Below are 14818 nucleotides of genomic sequence, written 5' to 3'. Positions count from 1 at the left end.
TTTTTAATTTTTTAACCTCGCTCGCTTTTTTTTTTTAAGTTTGTTTTTCTTTCCCTCGGTTAATATTTTTTTGTCACATTTCCTGTCGTTTTGCTTCTTTGTTCCTCTTATATTTTGTTCTTTTTTTTTTAATTTGCTTGTTACGTTTTTCTCTTTTTTTGTTTTTTGTTTTGTTTTTTTGTTTTTTTTTTTTTGCTTTTGGCCCCCTCCCCCCCCCCCCTTGGGGGGGGGGGGCCCACGCAAGGGGGGGTGCTGCGCGGCCCTCCTGCGGCGCCGCCAGGCCCCCCGCGGGCTTCATACGGGGGTGGTCCGGCGGTTGGCTGTGTTGGAGTGGAGAGAGTCTTTGTTCTCCTTCTGGATACAGTTGTGGACTTGGAGGAAGCTGTTATCCCTGTCGGAGTTGTAGGTGGCGGTGGGCGTGGTGGCGGCCTTCAGGGGGTCCCTGCTGAGGGTGTACATGGAGATCTCCGTGGACGGCAGGGTGTTGAAGCCCTTGATGCCCACGGGGGAGGCGTCCCTGGAGTGTGAGGGCTCGGTGGAGCGGGAGCTGGAGCGGCTGCGGCGCTGGTAACGGTAGCGATAGCTGGGGATGCGGGTGATGGCCGAGGCCTGGAGGTAGTCCGTGGCGCGGGCCGTGGCCCGCAGCTGTTTGTGCCGGTCGATAAACATGTGCACGGCCAGCACCCCGACCATCTCGGCGATGATGAAGGACAGGGCCCCGAAGTAGAAGGACCAGCCGTACGAGTAACTATTCTTTTTGGAGTCACTCTTGGAGGGGTCTCCAGCATTGGCAGATATGTACACTATGATGCCAATGATGTTACTCAGACCTGCGGGGCACAGGGCGGGTGCGGGGTGGGGGTGGGGGGGATCAGAGAGAGGGGTGGTTAGTTCTCAGCGCGGTGTCAGGCCCTGGGCAGGGCTAACGGACAGGGGCAGCCGCGTGGGCCTTCGTGGCTGGTTCCGGAGAGGGCTAGTGGCAAGCATGGCCTAAATATTGGATCATGCCATTGCAGGGAGCGACAAAGGGGAGGGCTGATGGAAACAAAGCTAGGGGAGGAGAGGAGAGGAGAGGGAGGCATTCTACCACCATGCGTGGACTACTAATAAGAGGTACTGTTTATTGAGCGTTTGCTACCCGCCTTCGCTGTGCGGTGCTGTTCTGGGGGTTTGCAAAGGAGGAAATGGATTGCAGAGAGGTTAAGTAACTTGCTCAAGGCTGCACTGAGGTTTGAAGCTGGTATAGCAGGGGGTTGGCACTGGATCCTGCAGCCAGACTGCCTGGATTCAAAGCCTTTGGCAAGGTGACCTGAGTCAGAGTTTGCAGACCTGTAAAGTGTGTGTGTGTGTGTGTGTGTGTGTGTGTGTGGTCGGGCAGGGGGTGACAGGACTCCCTCTCGCAGGGCCATGGAGAGGATTGAATGAATTAGCACATGTGGAGCTGTTGGGGGCCGGGGTGTGGTAAGTATGGCCATAGGCTTTTTCTGGCATCTGAAGCAATGTGACTTGTCCTGTAACAGGTTTTAAGTGCCTGTATGTGGTTTTAGGTGCCTGCCTGCTTGCTCCCCCCAGGGTGGGACAGTGAGGGGACAGGGCAGTGAGGATAGGCCCCGTATTCTGTGAGAGACCTGGGATTCGGACCCTTTTCTAAAAGGTGGGAGGGAGATGGGCCCTTGGGCTGAGAGACAGGGTTGGGGGATGTTCCTGGAGGACTCAGCCGGGGACTTGGATGTTACTATGGGGCAGGAGCCCCAGCACAACCTGCCCTCCCTATGACATGACCTGTTGCAAGTCCTGGAGATTTCCTCTTCTCCCTCCCTCCTGTCTTTGTCAGGTCCTCCCAGCCACTGAGCACCCAAATCTCGGCCTTCTCCCCACAGGCAGGCCCGGGTTCTGGCCTGCCCAGCTCAGAGGCCATTACCTGCAGACACGAAGAAGATGCCGGCACTCAGGATGATGTTGTGTCGAGTCTTGTAGAACTCGCTGGCTGCGATGCAGAGTCCACCCATGAAGAGCAGAATCACACTCAGGATCGGGAAAATGCTCGAGGCCCTCACGGCCCCTGAGGAACACGGTGGGGGGGGGGTCAGTGAGAGAGAGAATGGCACAGCTGTGAGCCAGAGGGACGCATGGGGGAGAGAGTGGCCCACGGGAGTGGGTGTTTCGTGGACATGGGGCCACAGTCAAGTTTGCTTAGCGGGGGAGGGAGGGGGAACAAGCCAGTGTCCACCTTGTAGCCCTCCAGGGTCTCCTGTCTGCCTACAGGACCAAACGCCAGTGCCTCATGAGGTCCACAGGGCCCCATGTGACTTGGTCTCAGCCCATCTCCAGCCTCATGCCTCCTGGTCCCCGCTCCTGGTCCCCATGTCCCCTCTGGTCTAGCCACAGCAAACTTCCCATGTCATGTCATTGCATGCTTCTGACTTTTGACATACTGACCTTTCTTACTAGAATGCTTTTCCTGCTCTTTCTGACTCAGCGAACTTCTATCCATCCATCAAAACTCAACTCAAACTCGCCTCCTCTGTCAAGCCTTCCCTGACTTGCTTAAGCAAAGCGATCCGTCCCTTCCTGTGTGCTGGGGCACCTGGGGCAGCGTGTTATTGTGGTGAAGGAGCCACATGGCCTGGATCTGAATCTGGCTTTAGCATGTATTAGCTGCATAGGGTGGGGCGAATTGTCTCTCTGTACCTCAATTTCCTCATCTGTAAAATGGGGATGGTCATAGTGCCTGCCTCCTCAGACTGCCATGAGGATGAAATGAGCTGATTCTGATAATGCACTTGGATAAGTCTCTGAGGACATGTAGTAAAGGCTGGATAAAGGATAGTTAGTATAGGAAAAACTTGTTTCTATATATGCTTCCACAAGCCGTGTGGTCCCATGAAGGCGAGAACTGTGGCTATTTGTTTTGTTTTTGTTTTTGTTTTTGTTTTTTTTGTAGTTCTCTCTTTTTAATCTCTCTGTCCCCACCACCTCGGTGGGTGCTGGAGACACCGCAGGTCCCCAGTGCAGGCTCACTGAGTGAATAAACGTGGTGAGGCAGTCCAGACAGAGGAAGAAGCAGATATGTTGCCAAGAAAAGAACAAGTGAAAAACAAAAACCCAAAAAAATGCCTTCAGGATAAAGTGAGAAGGAAGGACCCACAAACAGGCACAAGAAAAGAACACCCTCAGGAACATTTTACTTCTGCATGTGGGAGGGCGGGAGGGCAGAGGGAGGCAGCTGGTTGGTGGTGGTGCGGGTGGGGGGCAGGCCAGACCAGCAGGGGGCGCATGTGGGGGGGGCAGTGTCCGGATGGGGACCCAGAGGTGCCGGGTCCTCCACAAAGTGTCTCTGGAGAGTATAATAGTCTTTCTCTCCAGATTCAAATAAGGCGGTGGTGACCTCAGGGCTTGAGTCCCTGTCCTGGGAGCTGTGGGCCAGGCAGGAGGCAGAGCGTCTGGAGGCTCCTGGGAGGGAAAGGAGGATTTCTTTACATGTCTGGGTTGTTTAACTGGCTTCTGAGGAAGTTTAGGGCCCCTTGGCTCAGCCAGGGGTGAGCCGGAGGGGTTGGTTGGCTGGGGATGTGCATTTTGGAGAGGAAGTCGCCAGGAGTAGAGTTTCCCCTCGCTCCCCATCCCTTCTGGTGGTAGTGTGGCCGCAAAAATCTGTGGAGAAGGGAGTTTTTCTGTATAGAACTTGAGGAATTTTTCCAAGAGGATTTTAGGCAGTTGGCTGTGATGTGTGATATAAAACTCCTCCTCTCTCTTCCCCCTGGATCTTCAGGAAGTCTACACAGCTTACTGAGGCTGTTGGGTGAATGGATTATTTTAGGGGGACTTGAAGAAGGGTGAACCTGAACTAGGAGCCAGAGGATGAGGCAAGCAGGGGGAGCAGCTGGGTTACTGGGCAATCGGGCTCTCCTCTGCCATAAGCAGGGACGGACCGCCTCCCCCCAGATCTGAGTGGACATTCCCCCCATGCAAGCCATTTTAAGATAACTATTGTGTCCCCAGCCCGATCCCCCAGCCCCCACACCCCTACACATGCATACATGATGCCTGGACATGCACACTCAGTGCTGCCTGAATCCTCTTCTTTGTAAGCACCTGGGGATAGGAAAGCTTATTGAAGACTCAGGAGAGAAGAGAGAATCTTTGATAAGCACCTACTCTGTGTCGAGTCATGAATGAGTACCTAACATACATTCTCTAATGTAATCCTTATAACAGCCCAGGGGGCTGTGTTTTTTAGCTCCAGTTTATAGACAAGAAAACTGAAGTTCAGAGAGGCAAAGTAACTTGCCCAAGACAGGCCGGCTCATGAGTCAGGATTCAAGTTCAGATCAGCCCCACTTTTGGACCACCCTGTACTCTCCCTATGGGGCTTCCAAGGAGCCTGGAAGGGTGCTGCAGAGTACAGAGTTCTGGGTTTGGGGTCCCAGCTGTGCCACTCACGTGCTGTGTGGCTGAGACAGGTATCTCGCCCCCTCTGGTTTCCCCATGTGTAAAAGTGGGGGTGGACCGTTAGATGATTTCTCATGCTTCTGCCCTCTCCATGTGGGGATGTGATGTCTGACCAGCTGGGAATGGAGGGTGACAGCAAAAAGGGGGAAAGACAGGTTGGTGTGACTTCCGAGAGGGGCAGCCGCTGTGGCTCAGAGGAGCAGAGCCAGGGAGGAAGCTCTGCAGTCTTTTCCCTCCAAGAAAGCGGTGCTTCCTGCCCACCGTATGCCCACATTTGGCAAACCCAGCCTGCACCCTCAGAGCAAATGCCTCCCAGGCAGCCGGGGCTTGATGGCGTCGGCTCAGCCTGCCGGCAGCGCCCGGATATCCCAACTTAGCCTTCCAGACAGCAGAGAGAGGGAGCACCAGCTGTGGAGGGAGCTGGGATGCTGTGTGTGCAGTCGTGTGTGTGTGTGTGTGTGTGTGTGTGTGCGTGCGCGCACGGACACGTGTGCAAAGACAAGATGGAAGGAGGCTGGAGAGAAAGGTCTGCTGTTGCAGCCCCAGAGAGTAATGGGACCACTTTAGACGGTCCCAAGCAGCTTATGATGTGCTCTAGAGCGGGGTAACCAGGGGCGGTACAAACAGTAGCCTCTCCGGCCCAGCAGAGCCAACCCGAACACTAGCCTCTCTCAGAAGAGGTTTGCCCAGGACGGAGGTGACAGGGGACAGCCAGTAAACAGCACCATGCCTAGGGAGGCTGAAGCAGGGGCTCCTACACTGGAGAAGTTTCTCGAAGGAGGTCGTTCTGGCTGGGTGGTGTCATAGACAGAGTGGGGATTTGGGGGTGCCCCTGAGTTCTTACCCTGGCTTTGTCACTCCTTCACAGCGTGGCCGAGGGCAAGGGTCTTTACCTCTCTGGGTCTGTTTCTGCATCCTGCAGAATGGGAAAAGGAACCCTACCATCCAGCTTACGGGAATGTAAGGCCCTGTTGCTCGGCGGGGGGTGGGTGGGTGGGGCAGTCAGAGGGCCAGCAGCCCAGGAAGCATCATGGGAAGTTTGTTAGAACTGCAGGGTCTCAGGCCTCACTCTGCAGCTGTCAGAATCTACATTTTAAGAAAAGTGTGTAACCTAAGTCGTATGCACACGAAAGTTTGAGAAGCGCTGTTGTCAAGATTAAACTGGATCCTATCTGTGCTGGTTCTACCCTGGAAAGGGTATAGTAAAAGGTACGATATTTATTACTTCTATTGTTTCCCCCCCTCCTTCATCCAGATACTACTTTTCCATGAATTGTCTTGATTCCCACCGAAGCTAGTGTGGTTTCCGTGCTCAAATCTGTCATGAGGAGCAGAAGGTATCTGATTTATTCAATGAATAAATATTTATTGATCTCCTACGAGTAAGCATATGGAACCACGCAGTACGTACCAACATTTATGGAGCTCTTACTATGTGCCAGGCCCCATCCTGGCACGTGGATAAACCCACTGAAACCTCAGACCAACCCCACGAAGCTGTGGCCTTGGCTTCATGGAGATTACAGATACCTAAAGCTGGTATTGGCAAACTTTTTCTGTCAAAAGACAGTAGCTATTTCTGGCTTTGCGAGCCATATGTTCTCTATTGCAACTACCCAGCTTAGCTGTTGTAGCATGAAAACAGCCTTAGGCAATATGTAAACAAATGAGTGTGGTCCTTTTCCAATAAAACTTTATTTGCAAAAACAGTTGGTGGGCCAGATTTGGCCTACGAGCTGCAGTTTGGCCCTTCCTGGCTGAGCATGTAATACGCTGTACCGGGGAAAGGCCACAGGGTCCAGGGTGGGGAGATGCTTTGCTTTTGATTAGCTGTGAGTTCAGTGAGTAAATACGGACTGAGTGCCCGCCACAGTGACAGGTTCCAGGCTGGGCATGGGAGAGCTAGGGGTTCAAAAACAGGCCTGGTCCATGTTTTTATGGGGCTTAGGTTCTCATGAAGGAGATGTACGTCACCAGATAATAATACAGACAAACATATAATTATCAACGAGGATAAAGTGCTATGAGTTGGAAGATATCCATATGGCACTATGAAGCCAAGTGACGGGCTAATGTCACATGTAGATGGCTAATGTTCATTGAGTGTTTAGTGTACGCTGGGACTGTTCTAAGCACTGTACGTATATTAACTCATCAGTTCTCCCTACAACTCTGCGAAGTAAGTATTGGAATTACCCCCTCAGACAGCAGCTAAAACTGAGGCACAGCTAAAAATGGTTGAGCCCATTTCTCTGAGTCCACCCAGCAAGGAAGTGGAGAAGCTGGATTGTGAACCCAGGCGGTCTGCCTCTAGAGTCTGGGTGTCTGACCACTGCACTCCCTGGCTCTCAGGCCTGTGCCTCCTGCCCCTCTGAGCTCATGTGGGGATCAAGGAGGGCTTCCCGGAGGGAATGATGTTGGAGCTAGCATCTGATGGATAAGGAGAAGCCAACAGGGCAGAAAAGAGACAGGGTGTGGAGTGTTCCAGGGAGAGGAAGCAGCGTGAGCTGGGCTGGAGAAAGAATCCTTGCTCAGGGAACTGGAAGACCCGTGCTGTCTGTCTCTGATGGTCCTGGGTGCCCCAGACCTCCCCTCAGGGGCCACTCAGCCAGGCAAGGGCACCGTCCTATCTATTCCCTGTGTCACTTGTGGCCTTCGATCAGAATGGTTGCTGTTACCAGGTGTATGGAGGATGGGCTCCCAATTTCCTGGGCGTGGTGCTCAACTCTTAATGTTTGCTATCCCACTTGGGATTTGGCCCATTCGTACAGGACAGGATTGCCCAGGACAAGATCGCCCAGGAGTGGCTCAGGAGGAACTTCTAAGCTCTTGGGCATCTCTCCCTCGCTCCCTTCCACGCTGTGCTGGATGGGGTGGCCAGGACCACGGACGTCTGTGTGAGCATGCGTGTATGAATGTGAGAGAGTGGGGGGAGAGGGGGAGGGAGCACAGGGGAAGGAGGAGAAGGGAGGAGGTGTTCCTGGAGGAGACCATCCTCAGGGAAGGAGGAAGAGGAATGGCAAGACGGCGGATGAGGGGAGAGAGAGGAGTCAAGAGTGGTGGTTAAGAGTCTGGGCTCCACACGTGGCTTCCTTGGGGCTCCAGCCCCCCGCCCCCACTGGAAGGGTAGCCTCTGTGCCTCCCCTTTCTCGTCTGTGTAATGGGGACACCGACAGGACCTACCTCCCAGGGTGTTGTGAAGGGGAACGCAGATAACGCCTAAAGTAGTTAAGTGTGCTGTATAGAATGACGTAGGAAAAGAATTCTGGAAGCTCCGTGAGCTTCCTTGGGGAGTGCCATCTGCGCAGGCGCCAGAGGCTGTCCCACTCCCTGTTGTTCCCCGGGCTGCCGATCAGCGGCACCAAGTCGGGAGGGAGGCGGCCCTCCTGAGCCTCGGTTGTCCCCCTGCCGTAGGGAGATCGCGAGCACACCCAGCTCACAGCCTGCGATGAGAGTCATGAGTCAAGACATTTTAAGCAATTACAACAGCGCCCGGTCTGTGCCGAGCGCCCGGAAATGTTAGTTCTCATCGTGGCCGAAGGGACTGGTGCAGTTTCTCATGGGCCTGGGGTTCCCTAGGCTGGTGCTTATCCCAGTGTGGGTTGTGAGTCAGGACCAGGTGGTGAAGTCAGCCTGCTGGGTGCAACCAGCACTTAAAGAAATGAACCAGTTCCGAACTGGGAGTGTCACCGTGTGCGGCTTGCAGGGGCTTGGCCCTGTTTGCAGAAACGTTTGCTCTGGTTGCATGGATGTGAGTAAGAAAGGGCGGCAGCTTCGGATGTTTCCAAATCACACTGTGGCCCCTGGGAAATACCGACTCCCATCTCCTGGACACACATACACACACACACACCCCCTGCAGGGACCCACAGACACAAGCAACCATGCACTTACATGTTCAGACAGACGCTCAGATGCATGGACACACAGGCACCAAACGACACAGAACACAGCAGACTCACCCCCTCGTGCATAAAGACAGACACACGGACGAACACTGGCAATCAAAGGAAGTCACACCCGGGTCACCACTGCCTCTGTCTTCACCTGTGCTTAAGCTTTGCTAAGGAGGGATAAGGATGGGGAAACACCAGAGCAGACACATCGGTGGCCCCCCAGAGCTTGCTGGGAAAACAGGTCTGGTCACCATTTGTTCCTGCGTAAGCTAGTGATGGGTGGGTGAGGGCCACACTGGCCACACCTTCGTGGGGCCGAGATGTCAGGAGGCCCAGGATTCTGTGGTTCCGGAGAAGCCGTGGAACTCCTCAAATACCTATGGGGGTGAGGGTGGGGTAAGAGCATTCATTCATTCTATCATTCATTCCATCAGATACTGATTGGGTCCCTGCCTTCTCTCCTCAAGAGGCTCTGGACGATGCCCAAAAATTGGCCTGATGGTGTGAGAGCAAGTGAGTCCCACTTTCTTTGCCAGCCCAGGAGATGAGCTCTGCATTCCTGTCCAGCCATGTCCTTCTGGCATTCTCTCTCCTTCCTCTCAGCTCTAGATCCTCAGTCCAGCTGGTGGAATGAGGATGGTAGGGGTGACCTAGGCCACCTACTTGCCACCTTCCTCAGCCTCCTCTCCTGGGCCCTTCTCATCTTCCTGGCCTCTAAGCCTTGTCATCCTGGGGCTCAGACCCTGCCCCCTTCTCTGCACTGATGCCTTGGTCCATTCATCAAGTCTCGTGGCTTTAGATATCATCTGCCTGCTGACAACTGGCACACTCCTGTCTTGGGCCAGGACCTGTCCTGGGAGTCCCAGACTCCAGGGCATTTCCCCAGGGAGTCCCATAGGCCTCTCTGACTTAAGGTGGCTGACACTGAGCTTCCCATTCTCCCTAACCCCAGCCTTGGACTCAAACCCTGACTCCTTTCTTCCCTGGGAAATCCACATGCAGACTTTCTGGAAATCCTATCTGCAGGTCCTTGGGAATATTTTCCAGCTCTGACCCCTTCCCATCTCCTTCACTGCTTCTACCTTGGTTCAGGACACCTTCTCTTGTCTAGATTATTGCCAGCAGGCTCCTAACTGTTCTGCCTGCTTCTGCCCTTGCCCTATTTCAGTATCTTACGAATGTAGCAACCAGAGGGTCCTGTAGAATGTGAGACCCTCTGATGGCTTTCTGCAATACCCAAGCCCTTTCTATGACCCGCAGGGGCCTCTGGGCCTCTCTGCATTGGCTCTTCCTTGGCTGTCCCTTGCTCGCTCTACTCTTGTCTTTCTGGCCTCAGACCTGTTCCTCAAACATTCCAGGCATGCTCCTGTCTCAGGGCCTTTGTACTTGCTGTTCCCTCTGCCTGGAACATTCTCCTCTTGGCTTTCCACATGGCTCCCTCTCACCTCCTTCAGACCTTTACTCAAACTTCACAAGGAGGATTTTATTGACCCCCATCCCCACCCTGGAATTCCCTATCCCCCTTTCCTGCTGGATTTTTCTCCATATCACTCCTCATAGTTTAACAGACTATATAATTAACTTGTTCATTTCATTTATTGTAGATTGCAGGTGCTGGGAGGTCCAGGTCTTTATTTTGTCTGCAGCCAAAAAGGACCCATGGCCCCCGGGTGGCTCAGATCTTTTCTGGCCTCCTGAGTACCAGGATGCTCAGCCCCACAGAGCCGAGGAGAAGACACTCAGAGGGTTTTTCGAGAGCTATGGCTTCACCAGGTGAGGTCCACCGTCCCACACTTCCACATGGTCAGGCCTCTGTCCATTCCAGAACAGTGCTGGCCCTGTGTCAGGCTCTCAGCAGATCCTGCCCTTTGATTGAGCAAGGTCTGGTAGACTATGTCCCTGACCTTGGTAAGAGCAGGAGCTCCAGCCGTCTTTCTGGGGCCCACCCTGCCTGTCCCACTGCCCCTCTGAGTCTGAGGCAGGCTGGGTGTGAACGGTCAAAGCCAGAGTGTCTCTCTTTGCTGAGCCCCTTTCCACCCCCTTAGGTCACCTGCCCCCACCCTGTCCCTCCTCACAGTTCTCTGCTGTCCTTTGGAAACCCAGTAGGGTCCTGTCCGGGGGCCCACCCCCAATGGCCTGGCCACCCCACTCCTCTCAGCCCTGTCTCCCAAACAGCCCCTCACTTCTCGCCATCCCCACAGCTAACACTCTGGTCCAACGGCCATAGCCTTTCATCAGGATGTCCAGGATATCCGTGACAGGCCCCGACTGGCCTCCCCGCCTCCCCAGCCAGCAGCCAGAACTGACCTTCCAAATCAGTGTCCCCTGCTCATGGTTCCCATCACACTTAGAATGAGATCCGATTTCTTCCCGACGTGACTGGGCTCCTCAGCTACCTCTCTGACCTCATGCTGTGGGATGCCCTCCATTCGTGCCCTGTACTCAGCCAGTCCGGCCTCTCGGCTGACCCCCAAACACCCCTTCTCTGCCCTGCCTTCGTAAGGCCTTTGCCCTTGCCAGCCCCTTCTCAGGGATGTGTTCCCCCAAATCCTCTTAGCTCCTTCCTTTTCTTCATTTAGAGAAGCTGTCCTCCCTCATCTAGGTGACACCCCCCTGCCCTCCGCCTGCCCCCTCACAGCTCTGAAACCATCTGAGGGGCTTATTCCTGCTCCCGCTCCCCGCTTGCTCCCTTCCCTGGAATATCATGTTCACAGAGGGGCCAGCATGGTTTGTTCCACCCTTGGATCCCCGGTACTGAGACAACAGTGTCCTGCACAGAGTGAGAGCTTAGTGAATGTCTCGTTAGTAAATGAGTGAATGCTTCTAGAGGCCAAGTCTCATTCCTTCTGGAATGATCTCTGGTTTGGGTTAGGAGCCAGGCACCCTGCACCACATGCTTTCTTCTAACCCTGCCTGCGTCATGGCATACGTGCTACGTTCCTGGGACTGTTTCTAGACAGTGATCCCCTCTCCTGCCCTCCCACGTGGCAGGTTCACAGTGAGGATGGGTGTAACAGACCCGAAATGGGAGCGGGCTCAAGCCCCGCCCACCGGCGGCAGCCCCGCCCACCTGCCTGCGGGAGACGTGCTCCCACCTCTGGGAGAAGCTCCATCCACCTCCCTGGGCCTTAGCTCCACCCACTTCAGTGGGCCTCGGGATCCTTCTAGAAGAATGATCCCGGCCTTCCAGCTTCTCTAGCCAACCAGGTTAGGGCTTAATAAAAATGAGAGAATCTAATTAGGATTAGAATCTATTAGAGAATGATAGGAACTCACATCTTGCAACTTTCAAAAATTACCTTTGTTGTTTAGCCCAAGATTAGCATATTATAGATCAGGGGTCAGCAAACCATGCCAAATCCAGCCTGCTGCCTGTTTGTGTAAATGAAGTTAAGTTTTGGCCTTGGGTAGTTGGGAGAGAGGCTGTATGACCCACAAAGCCTAATATATTTACTGTCTGGCCCTTTATACAAAAAGTTTGCCAACTCTTATTACAAATGATCAAAAAGATACTGCTGGATTAAGTAGGCTTAAATCAGAGCCTTGGAATCCTGCTCTGTTAACACCACCAGTTCGAGTCTTTTGTCCAGGGACACCAAAATAAACCAAACACTCTAAGCATTTCTCTCTTTAATAATGAGGAGATGGAAGTATAGAGTAGGTAGAAATAGCCACTGAAGAATCCTATATCTGTCCTTTAGTTAACAGACAACATTTATGGAGCACCTACTCTATTCCAGAAGCTGTACGAGGCACAGCCATGAAGGAGACAAGGTTCCTACGCCCATCCCTTGGCGGCTAGCTGATTAAGTATTACATCCTCACTGTGCTCAACCAGTGGGGCTCCCGGTGTGAGGCTGAGCTTTGGTCCCCCACTTCCACCTCCACCAGCAGGCTGCATCTGTGCCATGCCCGTCTCCCAGGGCCAGCTGCCTGCGGCCACAGACGACACGCCGTTCTTTCCCCTCAATTTTCTCAGCCTGCCCTTATGCCACCCCCACCCCCCGCTCCTTCAAGAGCCCCAACATGGTAAGTGGGGGAGGACGATCAAACCGTCTTTTAGGAATTCCATTTAAGAGCAGTGTCTTTCGGGAATTCATAAAAGGAAATGATGAACATTGTAAGATACTTTTCTCCCTTTAAAAAGAAATCTGTAAATTACATCGTGTTCCCTTTCCCCTCCTCGCTGCCTGGCTGACTTCATGTTCCGTGCGCTTTTCAATGAAACCAGGTTGATTCCAGGCTGACCCGGGAGTTGGCTTTGATGTGAGGAGTAGTTATTGAAAGAGACAGGGTGATCCATGTGATGAAATGCCTCCTACACTTTCCATAAAAGTGAACGGAGGGTGATGCTAGCCATTCTGCTGTGGGGGATGGGAAGGGAGGCATTAGCGGCCTCTGAGCAGCTGGGAAGGGCACTGGGGGCAGCAGGTGGGCATGCTCCTGGGAAGAGAGCAAACCTCTTCTGGAAGAGCCTCCTGAGAGCCCGGAGCAGAGCTTTCAACCACTTCTGCTCAGGTGGCTTTGCTGTCCCAGGCATCGAGGACCCTCAGCCCCTCTCCTGGAAATCCCTTTCTCAGGGAGCATTTTACCTTGTTAGTTTTTGCTGATTCTTGAGAAATTTTCTTTGGAATCAAAATGCTTTCTCTGATAATATGCCTCAGGTGGATTTAAGGTCACAACTATTACTTCAGGATTTAACCTTGACTTGATCGTGGGGGAAGAAAAATAAATCTCACGTATTGTCTCAGGAGAAGTTCCAGTCTGACACTGCCTGATGAGTTTCTTCATTCAGTTATTCAAGAACTATTTACTGAGCACTTACTATGCGCAGGGCACTGGGCTGGGAATAAGAACAAGTGGACAGGATAAGGGAGGGTCCCAAGACCGCCAGGGAGATGTTTACACAAATAGACAAGGACCCCACAGCATGATAAAGGTGCTGTGCCCTGGGTACCCATGCAGGGGCACGGAGGACTTCCTGTAGGAGGTGATGTTTCAGCCTGCGACCTGGAGGATGGGTAGTGGTTTATCAGACAAAGGGGAGGGAAGAGGGTTGTAGGCAGAGGGAACAGCATGCATGAAGTTTTGGCCTCCGGACAGGAGGGAAGGAGGGAGGCTCAGCTTTTTCCTGCCCTCTGCTGAGACAGGGATCTCTAGATAGTCCTGGCCTTTGGTGCTCCGGAGGTTGGATGGACAGGACCCACCCCCAGAAGGGAGAAAAAATTGCATGCACTCACGGAGGAAGTATTCTGCTGTGTCAGCTTCGTAATCTGCATCCTCTGGGAAGTGATCGATTTGCTTGCAGAGACCTTTGAAGTTCCCTGGAAAACAAGAGGAGAAAGGACACTTGAAACATCAGAGTTTCCAGGGGCTCAGCACCCACCGGCCTCTTGCTGATTTCTTGTTCTTCTGAAGCTGGCTCAGCGCTCTCCCTGGCCCCTGAAGGAAGGTATCGCTTTGTCTGTTTGGACATCTGCCTGGTGAATCAAAACACACACACCTGCGGTGCCGCGGAGAGGATCTAAGGCCTAAGACTTCAAAACCCAGCCTTCCATCCCTGCACTGAGGCTTCAGAAGATTAGCTGAAGCTTGGCGGGCAGCAGAGGTTTGGCTCGGGGCTGGGGACTGCCGCCCGAGGAGGAGGCTGATGAACGGGTCAGTCCATCCGCCTCTGTGCCCCGGCTCGGCTGGGAGTCATCTCGCATTTTGCCTGGCAGAGAGCAGATCGCTCTGCAAAGAAGGCAGACCCCACGTGGATGCTGACAAACGTTCCCACGGCCCTTAAATGAGCTTGCAAAAGCGCCTTCCCCTCTGCGTGCCTGGAATGCACTGCGCCCAGCCCCCAGCTGTGCTGAAATGCTCCCGGGCTGGGGGCAGGGAAGAGGTTGAGCCCCCCCTGGGGCTTGGGCCCTCTGCCAGGCTCATGAATTTGGCTCTACCACAGGCCTGTGAGGGGGGTATTATCTCCTCCATTATACCGAGGAAGAAACTGGGGCTCAGGGAGGCTACTTGATCCGAGTAAGTACTCATGGCCAGGAAATGATGGAAGCAGGGCTCAAATGGAGGCCCGTTGACTCTAAATCTTTCCTGGGGCGATGGCTGAGAAGGTGAACAGCGGCTCAGGTGAAAACCCAACGTCACAGCCGTCGCCCCCCCCCCGCCCCCCACCGCCGCCCAGGCCACTGCCCCCCACCGTGGCCCCGGCCAGCGACCTCTAAGTGAATGAGCCAACTAGTGAATGTGATCTCCTTAAGGACCGATGCGTGGAATAGAGCTTGTGAGCGGCTCGGCTTCGTGACAGCAGAAACTTCCGTGTGTTTCACACACCGTTTACCCCCGGCACCAGCCCAGCTATAGCCCATGTCGGTGAACTTTCTCTGAATGCGCAAATAACCCACCCCGAGCTGGGAGACGTGGCAGCTCCCGTGGCTGGGCTGCCCGTGGCTGGCACGTCGGGAAAAGTGCTTGGG

At 53.8% G+C, this 14818-nt stretch overlaps 1 protein-coding gene across 1 annotated transcript in view; it reads right to left on the bottom strand.

Moving 5' to 3' along the window:
* Positions 1-294: 294 nt before the first annotated feature.
* The window catches only part of CACNG2 (calcium voltage-gated channel auxiliary subunit gamma 2), a 108861-nt gene continuing 94337 nt past the window's right edge, over positions 295-14818 (bottom strand). Inside the window, exons 2-4 of the mRNA XM_021687622.1 lie at positions 13586-13669; positions 1922-2062; positions 295-830 (exon numbers count right to left, since the gene is read on the bottom strand). Of these exons, the coding sequence (XP_021543297.1) occupies positions 295-830; positions 1922-2062; positions 13586-13669 (761 nt within the window). The remainder of the gene's footprint in view (positions 831-1921; positions 2063-13585; positions 13670-14818) is intronic.

This window comes from Neomonachus schauinslandi, chromosome 5 (genome assembly GCF_002201575.2).
Source record: "Neomonachus schauinslandi chromosome 5, ASM220157v2, whole genome shotgun sequence".
Taxonomy (NCBI): Eukaryota; Metazoa; Chordata; class Mammalia; order Carnivora; family Phocidae; genus Neomonachus; species Neomonachus schauinslandi.
This window is presented reverse-complemented; position numbering and strand designations above follow the sequence as displayed.